Source organism: Heptranchias perlo, chromosome 16 (assembly GCF_035084215.1).
Source record: "Heptranchias perlo isolate sHepPer1 chromosome 16, sHepPer1.hap1, whole genome shotgun sequence".
NCBI classification, from domain to species: domain Eukaryota; kingdom Metazoa; phylum Chordata; class Chondrichthyes; order Hexanchiformes; family Hexanchidae; genus Heptranchias; species Heptranchias perlo.
The window spans coordinates 55,709,455-55,735,687 of NC_090340.1; the positions used below are offsets into that span (position 1 = coordinate 55,709,455).

Here is a 26,233-nt window from a genome sequence, read left to right on the forward strand (position 1 = left end):
AAAATTGTTCATCTGCATATTATTCACATCTTGCCATAAAGTCCTTGTACGATCTTATTTATAGCCTTTTCGACTCAAAGAGCCCAGACCGGGCAGTTTATTCAGTATAGAACATTGATTTCTTGTGTGACCGCATCTGCCTGATACAGAAAGGGATTGAGCAGTTATTTGTCTGGATTTAGCCTTTCCTTATCAAACATTTATGATTTAGCGCTAAGAACAGCATCTGCCGGTAGAGCAGTTCAGTGAGTGAGTTTTTTTTAATGTATCGTACCTCAGCCTAATGGCAGGAGCCCTGGTTCAATACAATGAACTTGGGAAGGTTTTCTTAATGAAAGCCTTGACGTTTTCTGTATTGGGGCTACATTTATCAGCTGTGTAAAGACTGTATAGACTTCATTATACAGAGAACTGCCACTGCATATTTTTAGGGCCATCTATTCAGTATAAAAGGATAGAAGGCAGAGAATTAAAGGTTAATGGCTGAAGCAGATGATGGCAGAATTATCCCTGAAGGCCAGCTTTACTTAATTCTCGCTGTGATAATTAGATAATTGGGAGCCTATTGTTCCACGCACTACTTCATGCTGTTAGAATTCAATCAGAAAGAAATTAGGGACAAAACAATGAATCTTGAGTTACAGGCTACATACAGTACATTGGAACATTGAGGGGATCAGTTGGTTGCCTGAGATTTATTCAGTTCCTAGTCATAGGTCACCCTTTTCTCTAATGGGATACTTTTGGATTCCGAGAAACAAAAAAAAATTTGCTCTGTTTAATCAGCAGTCAGGTACGGTGTCCTTAGAAACTGTAAAATTTATCTCATTTTTCGTTTTTCTTTCCCTTTGGAAACCCAACGCAAAGTCCGCTTTTAACAGGTTGTTTGTCATTTGTGCTGATTTCAAGCTGACAGCTCTTGAGTTTCCAATGATAACAGCCATCGGACTCAATCTGAGTTCAATGGATATCACTAAAATAGAATCATCGTCTTTGTGATGGATAGAAAAAGTAAAGTAATACATCCTGATAAAGCTATAGCTTTTCGACTGTGACCTTGTAAGATCTATAAGTGAGTTGCAGTCCTGGACAGTGCTGAAATGCATCAACACTTTGAAATTTAAGTAGCAGTGAAATCCATCAATGGGGTGAAGGTAGAATGGCCTGAGAAACCAATGGATCATGCTTAGAGGGCTCAAAGGGAAACAGGGTAAGCTGAAGGTCAATATGCAGACACGTCCTAAAGGAATGCACCGAAACTCATTCGCATTCAGCCTTCAAAGCACTGCTGCAGTATGATGAAAGATCAGTGGAAAAATAAAACAGGAACCTCGGAGCATTTCCTTTCCCTCCTAAGCAGAGTGTAAGAAGGTATATTTTAAAGGCACACTCTAGGGCAAACAGTGACTGATGCGATTTGCTAATGCACAGCCGCATGCAAAGCCAAACGACACTACGCTAAGAGTTTTAATATTATTTCCAGGGTGACTGGGTTGGGGGGGGGGGAGGGGGTTGGGGGGTTCTGCCAGTAGGAGGTACAGCTTATCTTTCAGAATTTTGGGACAAGAGAGAAAGATAGTTGAAGCAGTTTCGCAGCATAATGGTACAAAACCTCGCTCAAACTAAAAATTGATTATTCAGGTTATGGACTATTCATTTACATAAAATAATAAATGGTTAAAGAATCATATGCTTGTTTTCCTATGCACGGTCAGGGGCCTGCTAGTAAGCTTGGTGAACTTATGCCTAGGCATTATATAGCAACAAATGTAAGGAATCTTACAACACCAGCTTATAGTCCAACAGTTTTATTTGAAAATCACAAGCTTTTGTCCAACTGTTGCACTATAACCTGGTGTTGTAAGATTCCTTACATTTGTACACCCCAGTCCATCACCGGCATCTCTACATCATTATATAGCAACAGGAATAGGCCATTCAGCTCCTTGAGCCTGTTGCTAATTCTGAAATTGTAGTCTAATCTTTGAACGATGCTAATACACACGTAACAGACAAGGGTTTTTGTGTGTGTGTGTGTAAGAGTGTGTGTGTAAGTGTAAGTGTGTGTGTGTGTGTGTAAGAGTGTGTGTGTGAGAGAGTGCATGTGTATATTATAGAAAAGAGAACTTTATAAATTGTTTGTTTCAGTTACAACCAGTAGCCAAACTTAACGACCAGTTTTTCTTTTTAAATGTTCATTTGCCTTTGCCCCCCCCCCTCCCCCATAAAAAAGATTAAAATTATGTTGGAAAAAATCTAGGGATTGTATCTTAAGTGGTAGCCTGAGGCTAAAATGCACTGCTCACATCCTTTGGTCATCATTCTTTCTCTTGCTTTCCCCCCCACCCCCTGAAGTACAACAGAAATTGTCATACAAGTTTAAATACTTAATTTTTTTTACATGTACATTTTGAAAAATGCATCTGGTTACTGGCTATCATAATTGACATTGTTTTTATAATAAAACAAAGGGGGGGGGTATTTTTTTAAAGACGACTTGCATTTATATACCCCCTTTCAGGTCCTCAGGATCCCCAAAGTGCTTTGTAACCACTTTTGACGTATTCACTGTTATGTAGGCAAATATGGCAGCCAATTTGCACACAGCAAGACCCTACAAACAGCAACCAGTTGAACAGTTTTGGTGATGTTGGTTGAGGGATAAATGTTGGCCAGGGCACTGGGAAAGCTCCCTGCTCTTCTAATAATGCTGTGGGATCTTATACGCTCACGTGAATTGGTGGACGGGGCCTCAGTTTACTGTATCATCCGAAAGACGGCATCTCTGACAACGTAGCACTCCTTCAACTCTGTACTGAAGTGTCAGCCTAGATTATGTGCTCAAGTCCTGGAGTGCACTTGAGAACACAACTTTGGAAGTGAAAGTCAACTACTGAGCCAAGGCTGACAGTTAAATGCTCCATATATCCTTTTTTTAATATGCTTAACATAAACGTTTAGCTGGGGAAAGAGGGCAGCTAAAAGAGCACATTTATATTCTTGCAGAAACCGTGTCATTTATGGCCTCTTACTCACCTAAATTCTTATTTGCTTGGCCTGATCACCCATCACATTTCTCATAAAATCGCCTGGAGTTAGGTATATGCTGATAAGCAGAAATGTTTTTCTTTAACTTTTTGTTCCTTTGTATCATATGCCAAAAATGTTTCATCCACTAAATTCTTGCTAGATTTACTACAAAACCCACTGGTACCCATGTACAGGTTTGAAGTCATGGAAATTGGGGAAAAAATACTTAATTTTTGCCCTTGAATTTTCTTTAAAAAATAGGCAAGTATTACAACAATTCAAAGGGTGATTTCAGAGATTTCATTGTATCTAGCAAGCGATTTTCTGTTTGGAGACTCTTGTATGCACATTGTATCTAATCAAAAGGTTTGAAGCATACATAACCATTGTCTGAACCGAAAGATCAGAGTACAGCCTTGAAATCACTCTCTGGTATCTATTATTTCTTAAACACCCCACCCCCCGCACACCACTCCACCCCCCTCATACACACCACTCCACACACCTCTTGGGTCTGGAGCACTGTGGTGATGTTTAGTTGCTTATCTGGCCTGCGCCTGCTCTAAATAGGCAAATTCAGGTAGTTGTAGCTAAACTATTGAGGTTACTCAGAGGTCAGTTGTAATTGCTTGTAAATTTCAGACTGCAGATCAAGGTCTGGCTTTCTTTCTATTTTTTTTGGAAGATTGTTTGTCCTGCTTAACAAAGTATGAGATTGGTATATGATGTATGGTGTGTGACGGAAACACACCAGATGCAAGACTTTATGTGTAAATATAAATATATATATATATATATATCACAAAATTATCCAGTTGGTTGCAGTGTGTGTGCGTGCACGCCTAGACAAAAGATGTCGTAGATTTGTATTTTTTTTTAGATAATATACATTTCAAAATAACCTAGGCTACAACTTTCTTCTTTAATTATTTCCATAATCATCCTAAGGTTCCTTTTTGATATCCAACATTTTAAATATAAAAGGGCAAGATTCATATCATGTCCTTATGTGCTCCCATAGTGGATTGTACATGCAAAATGCATGCGTGGAGCATATTTTATATTCACTTTGGGGAGATGTTAAATTGGTTAAGCCCTTTTGAGTAATGAGTGTATATTACAGCATTTCAGATGCATGTACGTGCATCTAGTTCCAACTTTGAAAATTACACACAGTAAAATCATCATCATGTATTTTCTGAGGAAGTAAAGTCCAACATGCTCAGGACATTGCTTTATTAATGGCATTCTGTCAACTCCTGTAAGCTTTGCATATTTGCATATTAAAGAGCTGGGTAAAGAAATACTTCTTTTATTACTGCAGCTCATAAATCAGTTTGCATTTCTCCATTAAAACCTGTCTCAGCAAACTTGAGCAAAAATTGACTGGAATCAAAATGCACGCACAACTAGGCATACAAATCGATCAGTCATTTGCTTAAAAACAAATTCTTAGGGTTATTGATAGGTTATTATTTCGTACCTTTAGGAAAGAGAAGTTGAAACAAATAAAAAAAATAAAAATATAGAATAAATGAAATCTGACAGGAAATTGACCCTGTTCACAACAGTCAAAACTTGCATTGTACATAGATTTTTTTTACAAAATAACTGAAAATTTGCTTACTGTGAGATATTTCTATGAAAAGCTACTTTGCAATTCCTCTTTCAAACAGTGTTTTTATAATCTTCCACACTCGTCCAAATATGGTTTCTGAAATTATATAGAAACTAGAATTTCAGCAAGAACTCACCATTTTTTTCCCCCAGTTTTGTCTCATCTTCTGAATGCAATGACAAATCCTGTGGTACACATCCAAGAGTACTGACGTCTTTTCACTACTCACCCAAGTGGCTGTTCTTCATATGTGATCCTGGACAAGTCAGTGTTGCTAGGTTGTTCGGCTGTTCGGGCATCACAGCAGACTCCAATCTTATTCTCAACCAATTATAGCATATGGATTATTCTTTCAAGGTCACTGCAAAAGGATCAGGAGTTTTTCTCCTCCCCCTGTCCGGGGACAATTGGAGTTCCCCTCTGCTGTCTGAGATCAGCTAACTCAGCCCAGGCCAGCAATCAAACTTGGGATGTTCTTGATCTGTATGGAATAGTACCATATCACATGGTACATTTATCCATTGCACAAAGCGAGCAAAAGGCTTATTCAAGGCCTAATTTTTTATTCAAATAAGGCCTGGTCCCCACAAAGTGGCTGGAGTGCCTTAGAAGTGGTTCAGTCATTTAGTGCTGATTACAAATGGGTGCTCGACGGGAGGACTACAAGAATTATCTTTTAAATGTTTGTGACCGGGTCAACTAGACGAGTTTTTTTTTGTTCATGGGACGTGGGCGTCACTGGCGAGGCCAGCATTTATTGCCCATCCCTAATTGCCCTTGAGAAGGTGGTGGTGAGCCGCCTTCTTGAACTGCTGCAGTCCATGTGGTGAAGGTTCTCCCACAGTGCTGTTAGAAAGGGAGTTCCAGGATTTTGACCCAGCAACGATGAATGAATGGCGATATATTTCCAAATTGGGATGGTGTGTGACTTGGAGGGGAACGTGCAGGTGGTGTTGTTCCCATGTGCCTGCTGCCCTTGTCCTTCTAGGTGGTAGAGGTCGCGGGTTTGGGAGGTGCTGTCGAAGAAGCCTTGGCGAGTTGCTGCAGTGCATCCTGTGGATGGTATAAACTGCAGCCACAGTGCGCCGGTGGTGAAGGGAGTGAATGTTTAGGGTGGTGGATGGGGTGCCAATCTAGCAGGCTGCTTTGTCCTGGATGGTGTCAAGCTTCTTGAGTGTTGTTGGAGCTGCACTCATCCAGGCAAGTGGAGAGTATTCCATCACACTCCTGACTTGTGCCTTGTAGATGGTGGAAAGGCTTTGGGGAGTCAAGAAGTCAGTTACTCGCCACAGAATACCCAGCCTCTAACCTGCTCTTGTAGCCACTGTATTTATATGGCTGGTCCAGTTAAGTTTCTGGTCAATGGTGACCCCCAGGATGTTGATGGTGGGGGATTCAGCGATGGTAATGCCGTTGAATGTCAAGGGGAGGTGGTTAGACGAGTAAAAAGCTTCAATAACAAGCAGAGTCATTGGAAAGGCAATAGTTGAATTTCTTACTCGTCTTTCCTTTTTTGTCATGATTCAATCACGCACTCTTTCAGTAGGTTATCACATGATTATTTTGCCCACTGATCAAACAACCCATATCTAGTGGTGCCCACCGGCCGTGGAAGGCCTTGCGTGTCCTATTGGACACCGCTCAATCCCTCTCCAAAGTCACTGGGGTGCGCACAGGGCTGTGGAAGAGAAGAAAGCAGTTGGAGCAGTCCTTCCGTAAGATCCTACACATCCTGGAGCTGTAGATGGGGGTCTTGGACCAGCCCTGGGCATAGACCAACAAGGAGGTCCTCTGATCTGCTTGCTCCCCCCTGCACCAGGTGACCAAAGATCAGTAGGGTAGGACTAAAGCGCAGTCAGAAATGGAGGAGGAGCCCCTTTAGAGAATGAAACAGGAGCTGCAACCTCAGGCGCTGCATAAATGTATGAATAATATTTTCATCCAGGCTGCAGAACGGGCAAGCAGCTTGGGTATCCATAAAGTGGCTCAAGAATGGTCAAAGCCACCACGAGGAACATAAGAACAGGAATAGGCCATTCAGCCCCTTGAGCCTGCTCTGCCTTTCAGTTAGATCATGGCTGATCTGTACCTTAACTCCATTTAACCCACCTTGCTTCCATAACCCTTAATACCCTTGCCTAACAAAAATCTAGCAATCCCAGTTATAACATTTTCTATTGACCCCCAGCCTCAAAAGCTTTTTGGGGGAGAGAGTTCCACATTTCCATTACCCTTTGTGTGAAGAAGTGCTTCCTGACATCACCCCTGAACAACTTAGCTCTAATTTTAAGGTTATACTCCCTTGTTCTGGACTCCCCAACCAGAGGAAAAAGTTTCTTTCGTTCTACCCTTTCAAATCCTTTAATCATCTTAAACATCTCAATTAGATCACCCCTTAATCTTCTATACTCAAGGGAATGCAAGCCTAGTCTATGCGATCTGTTCTCTGTGCAGCACTCTCCACCCCAGTGGTGCCGGGAAGCATCCCCGCATACAGGGCTTTCCACAGGGAACGCTCGCCTCCAACAGCTGGGGAGATATTTCGTTGGAGCGTGTCTGGACAGAAGACGAGGCCGAGGAAGTGGAGAAGGTGCAGCAGCACCTTGTACAGGAGATCCCTCTGTGCAGAATTGAATGGCACAGAGGGAATTTCCCAGAAGAGACTCAAGTTGGAAGGCAGAGATTCCTGAGGGAGGGTTCAGGACCTTGAGCTGATGAGCAACTCCGTCCAAATCGCTGGTGAGATCGGATGGAATCGCTTTACGTGATTGAGCCTCATCCATACATCCTCTGGTGGAGGAGTCCACAACAAGGGGGCACTAATCTTAAAATTAGAGCTAGGCCATTTAGGAGTAAAATCAGGAAGCACTTTTTCACACAAAGGGTAGTGGAAATCTGGAACTCTCTCCCAAAAGGCAATTGATCATTTGAAATGTTCATGATTGACATCGATAGACTTTTGTTAGGTAAGGGTATCAAGAATATTCAGTGAGTGCAGTCTGGTATAAGGAGAGTCCTACATTAAAGGATTGTGATCAGAATATAGTGACTATAGTCTCGTCTGAGTCTCAACCTCCTCAAGCTAAACACTGGGAAGACTGAAGCCATTATCTTCGGCCCCCTCACAAATTCCGTACCCTTGCCACAGACTTCATCTCCCTCCCAGTCCACCATTGCAGGTTGAACCTGACTATAACCTCGGCATCCTGTTTGAGCCTAAGCTTGATATCAAACCCATATCCTCTCATCGCAGAACACCTACTTCCACTCTAACATTATATGTTACTGCTCACTATTCCGGGATCGACCTGGAATGAAAAGATAACCCTCGGCTTCTCTCCTACACTACAAACTGTCACCTTAAACCCCTCTCCCCTGCCTCCCCCACCCTCACCTCCAACAAGTGTAAGGAGCTCATGGACTTCTTTGTCACTAAGATTGAGACCATTCAGCAGCCTTCCCCTAGCCCACCAAGCTCTGCCATTCCAATAGGATCACCTGGCTTACCTGCTGCTGCAGTGTTGAGCCTAAAAACCAATTTAGGTCGGACACCATGCTCCTCCCCACTGTCCCCAAAAGGTACTTTCTTCCTCAGGTGCTTGTAGTCACTCACATGCCGTTGGTGCTGGAAATCCCTCCCCTGAAAACTCTGTGCTCCCCAGCACATCCTTAGCTGACATTGCTCATTCGTGGGTAAGTGCACTTGGGGGCCTTTGGAGACCATTGCCAAGATTTTTTGGGCGATCTTGCAAGTCACAAAGTCATCCCAGTCTGGCGGCACTTCCATTGTATAAGTTCTAGTTTGTATTAAACCTGCAGTCTATTTTTACAAAGCACTTCTTCATCTCCTTTTAGCATATTCGTGCCTGCTTAGAATTTCTATTCCTCACTTCCAATATTAACGTGAATTACAAGTTGACATTTTGAAAAAGTACATCAATACACTATGAAGTCTGATGGTTAGATCTGTTCTCGTATGTCGCTGTCAGTCTCTCCTAATGTGTACGGCATCGTATTATGTGTAACATTTTAAATAACAATTGAAGAAACATGGAGGAAGGAAATCAATAATGCATAATAAGCTGTGGGCTGTTTTTGTGCTAAAAGAAGTATGAGCTTACTCAAAAGAATACTGAAACTTATTCATTGGCTTTTACAACCTTGTAATGAAGGAGAGAGATCCTGTTGTAAGCCTGGATATCACATTACACAGAAGCAGGTCTTTATGTGGATTTATCTGTCCTCTGTGTACTGACTGTAAACCTACATAATATGCTAATGAAACCATTTTCTATTACATTAAGGATGCAACTCTCAGGACTTTCTCCAAGGTTCAGTTGTAATAATAAGCATTAAACCTATGGTTCCGTTGTAATAAAAAACATTAAACCACTGTACCTAAAAATCATAAAGAAAATACAGTGTTTCACAATAAGACTTGGTAAGGATTTATGAAGCAGCAAGGCAGTCAACAAATAATCATCAGAACTCATTATGACATTCTATTACTTGTGTTGCAGCATGATGAAGCGAGGTAAAGCCAGACTGGTCATGCTTAGCAAACGGTATGTGTTCTACAGATTTCCTCAACACCTCCAGTACTTCAGTTGAATGCATTTCCCTGAATACTGAGAGAACTTTTGGTTGTGACTCAATGTGTATCCCATTTCTATCGGGCACTGCTGCTTATTAATCAGTTTGAATTGATTACAAATGTGGCCACAGTTGATTACTTGTTGGCCCTATTTATTCATAGTGTGGCCTGAATGGCAAAAATAGTCAGTTGTTACTTGATTAATTTGAATTATTTGTTAAACTGTGCCTTTTCCATCTTCCATACTTTTAATTGTTTGTGCCACCTGATTTGTTTTGCCAGCTGACTTCATTTTGAAATCACAGATTCATCATCTCCATTACTTAAAGTTGTCTCCAATAAGCTCAGTTCTCTCTTTCTAGCTCTCAACAACTCTTAACTGTAAAGCCCACATCCTTCCAAAAGTTGAAGATTTGTCCTATATCTGGGGATGCTCTTAACACCAGTTTTGTGCTCCTGGACAGGATAAAAGCAAAAGTTCATCATTTGAGAGCCTCCTTTTTTCATTTCTAGTGCAAATCCCTCGTCATTTCAACCTTTCTTTCCTCTTTCTGTTTTATTGGTTCTGCTACTATGGTCAGTACTCCTTTTGAATCTTTGCTGTCTTGTTCCTGCTCAGCTGCAAATACAACATTCTCCTTTCTTTCTTATGTTACCTTCCACTCCTAATTCTTTCCCAGGACCTTAAAACTGCAGAACTCTTTATCTCCCTTAGCGTTTCTTCCCTCCTATAATCTACGAGTTTTAAAAACCAAGCTTGGCATTGCCTAATCACTGATTGAACTTGTCAATACAGTCATGACAGAATCGCTGTTGTTTCTTTGCCCAAGTTTTGCATAGGTTTTTAAACAAAAATATGTCAGAATGTAAGCTAATTTCAGACTAACATTCTGTCTGGGTTGGGGGGCAGGGGGTAAAGCCCAATTCAGCCCCAACCCAGGCAAAATTTATATGACGGAGCCCTGAAATCACAAATAGATGTATGTATCTCTGCCACAGGTCACTTTTACTTTAAATAACAGGGAAATTACGCATGCTGCTCTTCACAGGTATAAGGAATATCAAATAACACAGTGGAAGCACAGGAGTGCTGATGTTTGAAATCAAGTACATACCTGGCAAATGCAGATCTCTATTCAGAGATAGATTTCACCATTATAGGGTGGTCCCATGTATAGATGGAGAAAGAAGATTTTTTTTTGAGTTAGGGAGGGGTGACGTGATCTAAGTCGTTAAAGTAATAGAGAATCAAAGGGTTGAACGTGGAAAGGCATCTTGGATGGATAGTCATAGGTAATGATTCTAAGTTAATAAAGCCATGAGATAGACTTGACTTGATGAATTAATATTTCAGAGTGGTTAATTTATGAAATCATCTGGTGCAGTAAATACTGCCATGTCTAAAGCATTCAAAATAGAATGGAATAGATTCCTGATTCAGTAGGGAGTGGCGTTTGTAATAGGAATGAGGTGAAAGCAGTTAGTGGAGTCTTGATAACTCAAGTAGAAAGTAACTGAAGGGGCTGAATGGCCTCTTATTGCTACCTTGTTATGTAATGGTGACGAGGGAAGAGTAAGCAATGGTAATTATGGATGACTTTTGGCAAATGATTATTACACTTGAAATAATTGTTTATCTTGTTGCTGGAGACACTTCAAGAAAAACTATCAAAATCAACCATGATTGTAATTAACCCAAGGAAGTTGCAAATTTATAGTGGTAAAAGGGACTCCTTGTTTTAAAGACAAAAAAGTATACGGTGGCAAGTAAAAGTGAATGTAAAGCTGAACTTCACATTAACTCTAACTCTAATTCTATACTGCAATGAGCTTTGCAATATGTAATACTCTACACCAATGAGACACTGATAGTATTAAAATTCAAAAACCGTGTAGGTGCTGTAATTCCTAGCTTTCTTAATAGAAATTTAATGCAAATAACCTTCCTTTCAATATAGCTTTCACATTTCAATTGTGAGCGTACCTTGTGCTGAAATGAATATGACACAGTGTACTGCAGCTCAATGTAACTTAACCCAGCTACATTGCACATGTGTACAAGTACCATCTCCACAGCTGCAAGGACTTGTCTGTTAACTGTAAGATGACTAGAGCTGGACACCCTTCTGCACAAAAAAAAGTCCTGCCCCATAACATCCTCACAAGTGTGACCCTGACTGCTTTGTGGAACGTTAGTTACTCTTTGTATATGTAGTCATGATGTGGCGATGTCGGTGATGGACTGGGGTTGACAATTGTAAACAATTTTACAACACCAAGTTATAGTCCAGCAATTTTATTTTAAATTCACAAGCTTTCGGAGGCTACCTCCTTCCTCAGGTGAACGATGTGGATTTCCACATCGTTCACCTGAGGAAGGAGGTAGCCTCCGAAAGTTTGTGAATTTAAAATAAAATTGCTGGACTATAACTTGGTGTTGTAAAATTGTTTACATTTGTATATGTACCCAGTGGGCTTGAATTACTTTGTGGTATATAGATCTCTGAAGAAATCCTTGCATTCTGAAGACTTCAAATGATGAGAGTTTCAGTCCTGCGCAGTCCCTTACTTTTAAAACCAGCGATCTTTTATGTTTTTTTTTAAATTGTCATTTAAGGGACTGCATATATTGTTTTCAAATTAATTACGTTTTCTTACCAGCAAATTTCTTCTTGTCAAAAAGTCTTGAAATAAAACTACATAGTTTTGCATCTGTTGCACATCAAAAGCACAAGCCAATAATCATAGTAAAATGTTACGACAACATACACAGCTGCATGAAGTTTAAGCTATCAGTCCTCCTTTGTACAGTAAGGGTGTCCTGCAACAGACGCACAATGTTGTATGATTCCTGCTGCTGTCTTAAGATAAATTTTTCCACTGGTATGCTCCGAATGCAGAGCCTGGCCTGCTAGGAGCTCATGAAGGAAAATCACTCGCGTATAGTCCACCATATTCCATCTGTCATGATTTTCCCGATAAGCGAGCAGCATGCAAAAAAAATACCCTTTTTCAATGTATTTTTCATTTTATTCTTTATTATTGTTAATTTTTTCCTTGATAAGTTTTAAGTCTGCTGTTTGTTGCTAGGCAAGCAACTTCTTATTTACTATTTGATGGTCCTCCGTAGGCATCTCTGATCCTGTTTCCTGCAGAACTCCTTGAGTTCATTGTGGATCTGATCTCTTTTTGCAGGACTGCTCTTGTGTTCTGCCTTCTTTTTATTTGGAATTTCGCTCCCTATCCATGACCCAACTTTTCCTGCATGTATTTACTATGACTCCATATGTCCTTCCCTGTCCTGCCCTGCCCTGTCCTGTCCTTAACCAGCTTATAGCAGATTTCATCTGGTTTTTACTCTATTTCTTATATTTTGAGAACTTGGCTTCTTTCTCATTTCCTGCTTTGCTTTAAGTATTCTTTACACATTTTCAGCCTTCAACATTAACTAAGCAACAGTAACAAAAACCCAACTCTTGTACAAACCAACAACTATAACTGTGTACAATTAAACTAACTAAGCAACAGAATCCCACCCTTGTGTGTCTCATGAGACTTTTTTTCTCAATCAACCTGATTGTCAACCTTTGATAGCTCAGCTGGTAGAGTGGGGGAATGTAATGGAAAGTGAAGCAAAGTTATCCTTGACCCACTGGTTCGATTCCAGCTCGATGGAGTGAGCGTGCTTTTTTTTTGATGCCCAATTGTTGGGATGGCCGAGTGGTCTAAGGTGCCAGACTCAGGATTGCTAATCCTTACCTTAACAAGTTTGCCGAATTCTGGTCCCTTTCTAGGGGTGTGGGTTCAAATCCCACATCCGACATTCATTTTTTTATTTAGAAAAGGCATCCTGAATTTTGGAAGGCATGCTTTTCAACACATTAAAATATGACTAGTTAATTGCCAGCAAGTTTTGGCTCTGACTTTTGAGCTTCTAATGATTCTTAAGCTGCAGTTATATGTGGTTTTTAATCATGTTGTTTCCAAATTCCACTAAAGATTGTTATCTACTATTAAGAAGTTTCCTGATGAAGCACTGACCTCGGTGTGTTTTCAGGATGTGTTATCAAGACTGACAAAAGGCGAGCTACTTTCCGGGAGTTACCATCGCTTATCATGGTCAGCATCCTTTTAGGGTCAGCAATTCTTTTCAATGCCAAGTTACAGTGTAATCCTATGACTGTCAAGTAATAACAACCATGCCAGAAAACATCAAGTCGGCTAGGTATTTTTGGAGCAGCACAGAGTGAGTGAGTGCAGGCAAAAAGAGTTAAATTATGAGGACAGGATGCATAGACTAAGCTTGTATTCCTTTGAATATAGAAGATTAAGGGGTGATCTAATTGAAGTGATTAAGATGAATAAAGGATTTGATAGGGTAGATAGAGAGAAACTATTTCCTCTGTTGGGAGAGTCCAGAACAAGGGCACATAACCTTAAAATTAGAGCTAGGCCATTCAGGGGTGATGTCAGAAAGCACTTCTTCACACAAAGGGTAGTGGGAATCTGGAACTCTCTCCCGAAAAGCTGTTGACACTGGGGGGTCAATTGAAAATTTCCAAACTGAGATTGCTAGATTTTTGTTAGGCAAGGGTATTAAGGGTTATGGAACCAAGGCGAGTAGACGGAGTTAAGATATAGATCAACCGTGATCTAGTTGGATGGCAGAACAGGCTCGAGGGGCTGAATGGCCTATTCCTGTTCCTATGAATGCTGGTTTATTTATTTGTGTTTACCAGTATACCCCATCGGATACATAATAGAGTCGTCGGTCACAGGCTCCTGTATGTTGTATGGTAGCTTGGTAGTCTAAAGAGTCTTTACCAGTAATTCCAGCTGAATTACAGTTAGTGTCATTGATATTAACTGATTCTAGAAGGATTTTATAACCTTTATAAAATATGCAGATTGAAGCCGTTAAATAATTCAGGTGATCCAAAAATACGATGTCTGCCCTCACAGCAAAAGTAATAAAGAATGCCTTTATTAACGGGGGAAAGGGAGCTAATAAAATTCCCTTATTTTAGAAACCTGTGCAGAAAGGGCTAATTGTTTAGGAGTAATCCTACACCAGCCATCCTTGGTTATTAATTTTTTTAAAACAAATGTTTAGTGAATTTGTGCTCATTGAGGTGAGGTCTGGTCGTGCCTGGAATGGAATTGTTTTCCACTTTGCATACCTGCTATTAGCATCAATCACTTACTGTATGTAGGAGGTAAAACTCTTTCTACTCTGTCCACATATTGCACCCCAACTCCAGTTTCAGAGGAACATCCCGTACCGCGCCATTGTGACATTCTTACCCTTCCCCCATCAGCCATTACTGTCTCTGAGGGAAGATGCTGATTCATGCTGACTTCTTATTTTTTTCGTTCATGGGATGTGGGCGTCGCTGGCGAGGCCAGCACTTATTGCCCATCCCTAATTGCCCTTGAGAAGGTGGTGGTGAGCTGCCTTCTTGAACCGCTGCGGTCCGTGTGGTGAAGGTTCTCCCGCAGTGCTGTTAGGCAGGGAGTTCCAGGATTTTGACACAGCGATGATGAAGGAACGGCGATACATTTCCAAATCGGGATGGTGTGTGACTTGGAGGGGAACGTCCAGGTGGCGTTGTTCCCATGTACCTGCTGCCCTTGTCCTTCTAGGTGGTAGAGGTCGCGGGTTTGGGAGGTGTTGTCGAAGAAGCCTTGGTGAGTTGCTGCAGTGCATCCTGTGGATGGTACACACTGCAACCGAGGTGTGCCAGTGGTGAAGGGAGTGAATGTTCAGGGTGGTGGATGGGCTGCCAATCAAGCGGACTGCTTTGTCCTGGATGGTGTCGAGCTTCTTGAGTGTTGTTGGAGCTGCACTCATCCAGGCAAGTGGAGAGTATTCCATCACACTCCTGACATGTGCCTTGTAGATGGCAGAAAGGCTTTGGGGAATCAGGAGGTGAGTCACTCTGAACAGCTTCCCGCTGTGGGGCTAAGCACACTCACAACTGGGTTGGATCTCTTGAAGCTTATTTCAAGTACGACGACATAAAAACTACGATACTACAAAAAGAAAAACACCATCACAGTCTTGGTTGGATTAAACCCAAATATTTGTAGCGAAAGGACTTGTTCTAACCAGCAGAGCAACGGAGACACACTCAGTGTTCACTTGTAAGAATAAAAACAATAAACTGGTTTGTTGACGGTGCTGGTTACCATGAAAGGTACATTCATTGGCTCATCATGGCTCTCGTGCATTGCCAATCACTCTAGAAACTCCAGATTTTCAGCCTTATTTTATTTTCTTAACCTCATTCACATGTTGATAGACGTGGACTATTGTCTTAATAATTTTACAACACTTTTTCATAGTTCTTGTCACAGTCTCTCAATGCTTCCTATTTTTTTCTACTTTACATTTTTTTGACCTGCGGTTATGGTACAACTGGGCATGTGGAGGGAGGGGGATGGAAGTGCGGAGGGGGAAATCAGAAGGTGATGCACAGGATGCTCAAATTGGATGTGGGACGAGGGCAATCAAGGGATAGCTCAAACACGATGGGTGGCTTTCTGTGCCAGTGGAAATATGGGCATTGGATTCAAATTCTACCAACTTAAACCAGGCTTAGAAGGTGGTGAACATGTGGAATCAACAGCTCAGGGAACACGTTCAAGCAGATAGTGTGGATAAATTTAAGGGAGAATTATATTTAAGGGAATTGGTAATTAAGGGATATTAGTTTTTGGGACTGGACAGATGAACTTCAGAATCTTTTCCAGTCCTGTACTTTCCTATGTATGTTCCTATATAAACGTGTTTATGCTTTGGGTTGGAGGTGATACACTCTCAGTAGAGATTAAATTAGTTTCACGTTTTTAAAAAAATAATAATTTTGTTGCTATGAAACCACCAGTGAGACTTACTTCTAAGATTTCTCCTAACTTTTCTGAAAAACCAGATAACAGATAAAATGATTGCTGACTCTTATTATTTAATTGGGAAAAATGAGAACTCTGGTATCTCACTTCAGCATGGTCTTCACTTGTTACAAGTTGGGAAGAACATTTACAATCAGTAAATTTACTTATTTTTTTGTAGAAAAAATCAATCTCTTTTGAGTAACAGAAACGAATGTGTTGTATTTTTGATCTAAAAACTATCCTGTTCCTATGTACAGTTGCTTAAGTAGATTATATCTGCTTCACTCTTTTTTTCTCTTTATTATTTGATTTTACTGAAATGAATTCTGGCGAGATTTGTCATAGAGTCATAGAGTCATAGAGTTATACAGCACGGATAGAGGCCCTTCGGCCCATCGTGTCCGCGCCGGCCATCAGCTCTGTCTACTCTAATCCCATATTCCAGCATTTGGTCCGTAGCCTTGTATGCTATGGCATTTCAAGTGCTCATCCAAATGCTTCTTGAATGTTGTGAGGGTTCCTGCCTCCACAACCCTTTCAGACAGTGAGTTCCAGACTCCAACCACCCTCTGGGTGAAAAAGTTCTTTCTCAAATCCCCTCTAAACCTCCCGCCTTTTACCTTGAATCTATGTCCCCTTGTTATAGAACCCTCAACGAAGGGAAAAAGCTCCTTAGTATCCATCCTATCTGTGCCCCTCATAATTTTGTACACCTCAATCATGTCCCCCCTCAGCCTCCTCTGCTCCAAGGAAAACAAACCCAATCTTCCCAGTCTCTCTTCATAGCTGAAGCGCTCCAGCCCTGGTAACATCCTGGTGAATCTCCTCTGCACCCTCTCCAAAGCGATCACATCCTTCCTGTAGTGTGGCGACCAGAACTGCACACAGTACTCCAGCTGTGGCCTAACCAGTGTTTTATACAGCTCCATCATAACCTCCTTGCTCTTATATTCTATGCCTCGGCTAATAAAGGCAAGTATCCCATATGCCTTCTTTACCACCTTATCTACCTGTTCCGCCGCCTTCAGGGATCTGTGAACTTGCACACCAAGATCCCTCTGACCCTCTGTCTTGCCTAGGGTCCTCCCATTCATTGTGTATTCCCTTGCCTTGTTAGTCCCTCCAAAGTGCATCACCTCGCACTTTTCCAGGTTAAATTCCATTTGCCACTGTTCCGCCCATCTGACCAATCCATCTATATCGTCCTGCAGACTGAGGCTATCCTCCTCGCTATTTACCACCCTACCAATCTTTGTATCATCAGCGAACTTACTGATCATACCTTTTACATTCATATCCAAGTCATTAATGTGGACCACAAACAGCAAGGGACCCAGCACCGATCCCTGTGGTACCCCACTGGCCACAGGCTTCCAGTCACAAAAACAACCTTCGACCATCACCCTCTGCCTTCTGCCACTAAGTTAAATTTTCTATCATGTTGCCTAAAATGAGGTGGCTTTTATTTTATGAGTATCGTTGATTGTACATACAACTTTGGGTGTATAATATAATAATCTTGCACTGCATGTTGTTTGAATTTTTGTTCAATTCCACTACTTAAAATGCAGCTGTAAAAAACATAAACTTGAAAATGGCTATTCTCCATGTGTGAGTCTAGACAGAGAGTGTTGGAGGATTATTCACTACGAGCATTGTGTTGCTGAGCCCGATCCTGACTTCTACACACACCCGTTACAGCTGGGGTCACCGTCTTGTCATCAAGGAGCAGCAACCCTGGCTTTTTCTCTTCCCCTCCCCCCCCAACTCAGAGAATGGGCCCTTACCTTTTCTACAATTCCTTACAGATCCGATCTGCCTGGTTGCTAAATGCTAAAGAGCAGTAATTCCCTTCTAAAATTAGATGACCAGAACTGCTAATGGTACTCCAAATGGGGTATGAACAAACCCTTATGAAAGAACAATGCAACCTCTTTTTTGATTTGTACTGTCTCCCTCAGATAATACAACTCAGGATCTTATTTGCTTCAGCCAAGCACTGTGGTGATGGTTACATAAGTGTATCTTTCAATACTCACATTATTCTTTCCTACTTTGCTGTTATGTTTAACATTACTCTGTGTTTTAGTTTCTTGCTCACCTGTTGATAAAGCTTCGGTTTTGTGCTCCATTGGACTACAGGTGGTAATGAGGCAAGAAAGGCCAGAATATAGAGAAGGAATGTCGTATTGAAAGAGGAACACATGGGAAGAAAGAAGGAACCCGAGGAAGGGAGGAGTGGAACAAATCACAAGAGATAGTGCTGGGAAGGGACCATGACCAGTTGGGAGATTGGGGTGGAGGAGAGGTTGGGGTTTGCTGGCAAGCTATAAACCACTATTGATAAACTCATACACGTTGATAAAGAAATCTGTAATCATGGATATCTTTTTTTAAAGTCATGAATTGTGCCATTTACAGTATTTTGCAAAGTACTTTTTTTGGGGGGTTAGGGGAAAGAGATGTGCTGTACATTTAACAATATATATATTAAAAAAATCCTAAATGATTCACAGAAATCATGAAACTAACCTTGTGGATGTATTCATGTTCAAAAGTTACTTTGCAACTGATTATAATGAATAGAATTCCTGACTCCGGAAATGCAGCTCTTGCAAGCACATTTTTGTATTCCTTGTGTTCGAAGTGAATCATACCTGGGCAGGGAATTGTGTAAATAACCTGACGGTATAGTATTTGGCATAGATTATGTGTAGCGTGCACAAAAAATACTAGCAACATGCTTAGCGATTTCCTGGGTGAAATGCCCTCTGATTTTTGAACTTGTTTCTTAAGTAGCCTGAAAGATGTCTCTCCTTTACATATTATCTTGTCCCAGAATAATTTAGACCAGGCTTTAGAGGTCTGAGTCTGTTTAAATTCAAATCTCATGCAGATAAAAGACAGATGAAATGGATTTTCTTCCTTTTAAACTGCAGCCCCAGTACAGGGTGAAAGATCATTAATCCAAACTGTTTGCCACTTTCATTTAATAATATGCGGCACTTTAAGATTGTAATAAGGCAAGATTTGTGGGGACAGTCACAGTTATTAAGATGTGACTCGTGCTGAGTTAAACGCCCTACTTCACAGTGTGGGATTGACCTGCACAGTTTGGTGACGATTGGAGTGTTATCTAATTTTTATGTCAAGCTGCTCTACAGGCACAATAATTATCACTGGCATGTACAACCCTGAGATTCTTACCACTATGTTTTTTATTACAAACAAATTGCTTTATTAATTGGAGCTTTGGATCCTGTTGGAAAATTCTGGAGCAAACAATTCAATTTCTTTTTGTAACTGTGTGTTGACTAGTCGCACTGAGGCAAGGCCAGGCTTTGTGAGCATTTGGTAGGAAGCAGCTGGGTCATGTTAGAGTGTGGGTGGGGGGGAGGGGGTGGGGGAGAGACGGAACGTATATCTTAATATCACTGGCACTGTACCAGTTAATCTACATGTTATCTGCTACCATCTCGAAAGACAAATTACTCGGGTGAGCAAACTGTTGCACATCCATTGCTGTAACAGACCAGTTCACAGGTTTATCTGTCGTCGAAAGATCCGCTCCCACGAACACAATATCTTTATACATAATCGCAGCCTGCAGGAGACAAAATAATTCAGCTGTAAAACAAGATTAACTCACTTAAGCAAGGCACTGATCACAGAGCGAAGCCCTGCCATCGTTATCTGTGTAAATGAACACACAGATTTAGGGGCACTGTGGATCAGGGAAGGTCTGTGCAGCAAGCAGTGTTTTGGAGGATAGTAATGGAACCTGATAAGCACATGGCTGTTGTAAGATACAGATATTACAAAGAAGCTGTATTTATTTCTGCCAGAACCAAGTTCCGACTATCATGTGAAGAGTGATGGCATAATACTGTTCTTGGTACTGATAATCCTTTTTTCTTTCTTTTTATTGCTCTCAAACAAATGATCTAATTCAGTTTCCTTGAATGCATCTCTGTGAGATTCACCTACACAATTTTTCCGGGGTAGGGGGGTGAGGGGGTGGAGTGCAATGATCTTGCTATCGTGGGGGTTAGCAAAGGTCATTCTTTTCTCCTCTTTTTTAAAAGGAGGGAAACTACCTGTGCTGCATTTCATCAGTACTGCGGTGTCGATACTAAATTAGTCTGCACAGGAATGACCTGACACACCTCTGCACCTCGCACTTCACGCCCCTGCTTACCAGTCATACGGTAAAAGTTTCACATTTAATGCCACATTCAAAGAGAAACAGTGGGCTGCTTTCTCCCAGCTGACTAATCTGATAAAACAGGAAATGTAAAATAAGCTACCCGCTTAACCAGGTTTGAAACTGTGGTCATCTTTTAAAGCACTTTCCATGTTGGCTGAGGCACATTAAGGTAAGTAAAAGTGTTTGTTGGTGGGTAAAGATTCTTATTCAATATTTTAACAGTATTTTGATATTGAATCATTGAATTTTAGAGCAGTGAAGGTGGCCATGTGACCGATCATGCCTGCAGTGGCTTTCTGAAAGAATCATCATCCTGCCCTTTCTCAGACACCTTCAGTTTTTTTTTCAAATCTTTATCCATTTCCCTTTTTAAAAGCTATTACAGATTCTGCTACTGCCACTGTTTTGGAGGGACATTAATGTCCTAACAACTCTCTTCCAAAAAAAAGGTTCTTCTAAACTCTCCCTTAGTTCTTTCGATGGCAGTTTTGAATTTATGCCCTCCAGCTGCCAATTCAACGACCAGTAGAAATATTTTTTTTTCTTGTTGTGCTAAAATCACACCATTGCACAGTGCTTGGTTTCTCATTGTTTAAAAAAAACTTTAATAACACCATATTTCCCAAAAAAGCATTTATATTTTAATGTTTTTCCCCTTCCTTTTCTCTCATTATAGTTTCCTAGCTGCTAGATCAAAAAGGTAGAGTGAATATCTCTCCAGTATTCTCCTCCTCTGCTTGGTGCCATATATAGTATAGCTGAGTGAGGTAACTTACTGTATTTGGAGTCATAACTACAGGCCTTCCTCCTACAATGAGCAAAGCAAGAGCACTGATATAGAGATTAATAGGTACCTGGCATAGTTACAGGAGTATCTAAGGGGTTCACAAAAGAATAACGCTGAAGCAGTTAATTTTCCTGAGATGAGACTATTGTTTCAAAATCACTCACTGACTTGAGCACATTATCTGGGCTGATGCTTCAGTATAGGACTGAGGGAGTGCTGTCATTGTCGGAGGTGCCAGCCTTTGGGTGAAATGTTAAACCAAAGTCTTGACTTCATGCCACCGAAGGCTATGGGGTTGTTGAAGATCTCATAGTGATATTTGAATAAGAACAAGGAATTTTCTCAGCGTCCTGCTCTACATGTGGCTCAGTAAGTAGTGTAGATGGGAGCAGAAAATTGCAAAGGGACATTGATGTGGCAGATGTGGGAAAGTGTGAGGTCATCCACTTTGGACGTAAGAAAGAGAGATCAGAATATCTTTTGTATGGCGAGAAGCTAGGAACTGAGGATGAGCAAAGAGATTTAAGGGTCCAAGTATAGAAATCATTAAAAGCTAGTGGACAGGTACAAAAAATAATTTAAAAGGCTAGTGGAACGTTGGCCTTTATCTCAAGAGGGCTGGAATACAAAGGGGTGGAAGTTATGTTACAGCTGTACAGAGCTCTGGTTAGACCCCATCTGGAGTACCATGCCCAGTTCTGGGCACCATACCTCAGAAAGGACATATTGGTCTTGAAGGGGGTGCAGGGCAGATTCACCAGAATGATTCCGGGGCTAAAAGGATTAAATTATGAGGCCAGGTTGCACAGACTAGGCTTGTATTCCCTTGAATATAGAAGATTAAGGGGTGATCTAATTGAGGTGTTTAAGATGATTAAAGGATTTCCTCTGGTGGGAGAGTCCAGAAAAAGGGGGCCTAACCTTAAAATTAGAGCTAGGCTGTTCAGAGGTGATGTCAGAAAGCACTTCTTTACACAAAGGATCGTGGAAATCTGGAACTTCCACCCCCAAAAAGCTGTTAAGGCTGGGGGTCAATTGAAAATGTCAAAACTGAGATTGATAGATTTTTGTTCGGCAGGGATATTAATGGTTATAGAACCAAGGCGGGTAGTTGGAGTTAAAATACAGATCAGCCATGATCTAATTGAACAGGCTCGAGGGGATGAATAGCCTACTCCTGTTCTTATGTTCCTAAAATTCACTTGATCAGATCTTTAAGGAGGCATAGAGGAGCTTCCCACAGTTACTGTTTAAACAAAATTATTAAATGAATTACGGAACCAAAGCGAGTAGGTGGAGTTAAGATACAAATCAGGCTCGAGGAGCTTCCCAGAGTTACTCTTTGAACAAAATTATCAAATGAATTACAAGGAGAGCTGCACTCCTGTTACCCTACTGGGGCTGCTGCTTTGTATGTGAGCCGGCTTAGTGTTCCCATTTGCCTGCAGCCTTACTCCACTTCTCAGGCAGGTCATTGTACACTGACAGACTCTTTGAGGTCCCTATCATGAGAATGCACAATGAAAGAGTGGTGCGACCAGCTAGATTAGAGGATAGATTCTGCAATTCTTCAAGTAAAATATATTATTCTGATGAGCAATGCAGATATGGTACATTTGGATTCATAAAATGAAATTAAAGATAAAGCCAATGGCTCTTTTAAATATGATACTTTAATGACATTCATAATACAGCAGATAAGACCAGCTTCTTGATCGTATGATTTTTTTTTTAAAAGTTTGTTTTGAGTCACATGATATTAGTTGGCATATGGTTCCTGTATGTTGGCACCACACTGCAAACTGGGCAGGACATGGACTTGAAGCAGTAGAGTCATGGGACCAATTCCAACTCAACTTTCACTTAATCCTTAATGAGGGGCTACAGCCATGGATTCACTAAAGCAGTTCCAGACCAGCCGTACACACTGCTCTCACTTTACGTAAAACATTTTACCATTACTTAAGATTGTCTTAATGATGGAAGGGCATTTATATTGCTAGCTCTTAAAAGGGGCATCTTGTTGTCTTGCCGCAGAATATTGGCCGATGCCGCAATTGGGAGAACAGCAGAAAATTTCTGCCGTGAGGAAGAAGGCTCTTCCAGCAATAATGGGCTTTGGCATCACAATAACAGAGAGCTCAATACAAAGTGTTGTTGTTCGGTAAACAGGACTTTTAGGCACTGCCAACTTTTAAAAAAATTACTGAAAAATGAATAAATCCAGGCATCAAAAATCAACCATTTTATAACTTACAATATTGATCCAGTTAAAAGAAAAACCGTGGTGCTAGAACCTTGTAGAAATGGATTAGGTCCCACGCCTTTAGAGACTGGAGCGATGCCACTGTATCTATCTCTTTATGATGCCTCTGTGTCTCTTTCCTACATTACAACAGTGACTACACTTCAAAAGTACTTCATTGATTGTAAAGCGCTTTAGGGCGTCTTGAGGTCGAGAAAGGCGCGATATAAATGCAAGCCTTTTTTTTCTTCAGAGCTGTACTTAGGAAGTTCCTTTTCATTACTTTTTGTGGTAATTTGTATAAATATTGGGTCTGTTGGATTCCACTAGGAATAGAAAAACGACTTAAGAAAATATACTTAACCTACCTTATAAATCGGCTGTAAGTATTGTGCGTGATACATTTTCTAACATCTTTTCAAAATGGCCTGGGTGATTATACAAACCAAATACCCTCTTCCTCCTGTCAAAAAAAACTGTGTAGAATAAAAAGTGAAACGTGATGCCTTATGAAACGCGACAAAAGAACTACAGTACTTTGCCTTATTAAATACAATCTGTTGTGCAGTGAGAAAGGGGATGTGAGGTGCTTGCCTCACACGGAAGGAGAAAAATTCTGCATGGGTAAGTTTGTCAGGGTCCTCTTACACATCTCCTAGCTTTTGGCATCATTAGAGATTTGGGAGAAGGTCACCTGCCCATGTTGTGGTTGAAGAATGACACATGACGTGGAATGAGGCCTTAAAAGAGGATGAGAATTTTTTTTTTGTTAAAAGGAAGGGGAGCAGGAAAAGCAGAAAGACTTGAACCTGGTTCATCAGCTTAGGAAGTATTTCCTGAATGTTGCTTGCATGTTCAAGCTAAATTACGTAAGGTCAAGTACATCTTTTCCTTGCTTGGAATCTGCTGGAATAACCCTTGGCTCAAGGTGACTGCCACTAGAGTGGCAAAGCAGACTGTGTTTTTGTTCAAAAAGCTTACTAAGCAATGCTGGTAAGAATAAATTAAAGAAAGATGTGATGGGTTAATAAGATTGTTGATAAGTTAAACCTCAAGTCCCAATCCCAGGTAAACCAAGTGAATCTTTTTGGCAACTGAGGTACAGTTCTGGATCCAAACAACAGAAAGTGTAAGTTGCCCTCTTCTCCCCTGAAGAATAAAGTGATCTTTAATTATTTAGTGGTTGGTTAGTTTTTGTGGTTCTTCCCTCTCTCTCCAGGCCATCATTTGCCCTGGCTGAGAACAGACAGGTGATGATTTGTGGGGCTTCTGCCTCTGCTAAGAAGTGTCAGAGCTCACGTGCCCTCCCACAACATTTTTATAGAACTTCCTGCCTCCTGCTGCTCACTGACCACACAACCGAGATTGGGAACTTTTTTGCGGGATTCACATATTCAGTTCCGCAAGGCACATCGCAGTGAAATGCCATCGGCTCCTCTGAAGAATCATGCTTCTTAAGTTCCCACTTGTTTTACCTTTTGCAGTTTAACACTGTGGATATCGGAGCTTTCATCTGCGCAGCTATTGAACTAAGTACATAATTATTTCCAGTCAAATTAGCTCAAGGTAAATGATCCTCCAGCCATGTTGCCAGCCCTGCTGAGTTTTTAAGCAGCATACAAGGGTGCAATTGTACAAATAGGAAGTGATTAACAACTGTTTTTCGAAGACCTTGGCACTTATATGGGATCCAGACAGTCCTACTGTAGTTCAATACTTCACTACATTCCAACATATCACTTCAGACATGATATTACATAATATGGGGATTTTCTGGGGAAACTTGTCTCATTTTGTTTCCTTCAGTTTTATTAAGTGGGTGCTTGAAACATACAATACAGCCCCCTAAACTGCATTGAAATGAACCTTGCACTTCAAATTTTCAGAAACCACATCTACTGGTGTATTTTTTTAAATTTTAAAATATACTTTATTTCACTGAACTGTGTGCATCTTAAAATTCTGTGTAAATATCACAATTTCAAACCAGTACAATTCAAACCAATACATTACACATTGTACACAATGCGATTTCAATATTACAATTCAAATACAGTATATTCCTTATGATTCATGGTGTAAATACAATGTGGCCTTTCCCCATAGACCCTTTGCATGGGTCGCACCTCGCTTCAGTGTGTCGCCTATAACGTACTCTTGGACCGTGGAGTGTTCCAGTCGGTAACACTCGATCATTGACAGCTACTTCAGCTGGAAGACCAGCAGGTTTGGGCGGACCAAAGGGCCTCCTTCACTGAGTTGATGGTCTTTCAGCCGCAGGTCATATCTGTCTTGGTGTGCGTCCCGGGATCAGCCCATTGAGCACAGTGTCCTTTGTTACCGAACTGTTGGGGATGAAAAGGGACAGATCTCTCTCCACGCCCTCTGCGCGAAGGGGCAGCCCATCAGGAGGTGGATGATGATCTCCTGCCCACCACAGCCTCAAGGGCAGCTCGCAGTGGTGCTGAGATTCCATGCGCAATGGAAGGATCGCACTGGGAGGGCCTTTCTCGCCACCATCCAGGCTACATCCTGGTGCCTATTTGCCAGCTCTGGGGATGAGATGTTCTGCCAAATGGCATCAACCGTCTGGTCAGCGAAGAACCTGATCGAGACTACCCTCCTTTCCTTGCAGGACTCTCAGGATGTTTCATGTCGACCACTGTCTGACGGCTTTGTGGTCAAAGGGGTTCCTCGGGAACTTCTCCACCTGGGACAGTTGTGGGGTGGGGGGAGGGCGTGTCCAGCTCGGCAGGACGTCCTGCACCTGCTTGGCCAGCGTGGCCAGACCCAGCCTTCACAACGTGTTGGCCAGGTAGAAACTCAGCACGTAGTGACACTTGGTGTTTGCGCACTGG

The 26,233-nt window shown here is 41.3% G+C and overlaps 1 protein-coding gene and 1 non-coding gene across 4 annotated transcripts in view; both read left to right on the top strand.

The window, feature by feature from the left end:
- wwox (WW domain containing oxidoreductase) overlaps positions 1-26,233 on the top strand; it is a 734,210-nt gene that overhangs the window by 409,508 nt on the left and 298,469 nt on the right. The window contains exon 9 of one of the 3 annotated variants that reach the window (XM_067998151.1): positions 18,279-18,442. The exons of the other annotated variants lie outside the window; for them this stretch is intronic. Coding sequence (XP_067854252.1) covers positions 18,279-18,329 — 51 coding nt within the window. The 3' untranslated portion in view covers positions 18,330-18,442. Of the gene's footprint in view, positions 1-18,278; positions 18,443-26,233 lie in introns of those variants that run through there. 3 annotated transcript variants of the gene reach the window in all.
- On the top strand, positions 12,949-13,065 carry trnal-cag (transfer RNA leucine (anticodon CAG)). Its single transcript has 2 exons — positions 12,949-12,986; positions 13,020-13,065. It is a non-coding gene; the product is annotated as a tRNA-Leu (tRNA).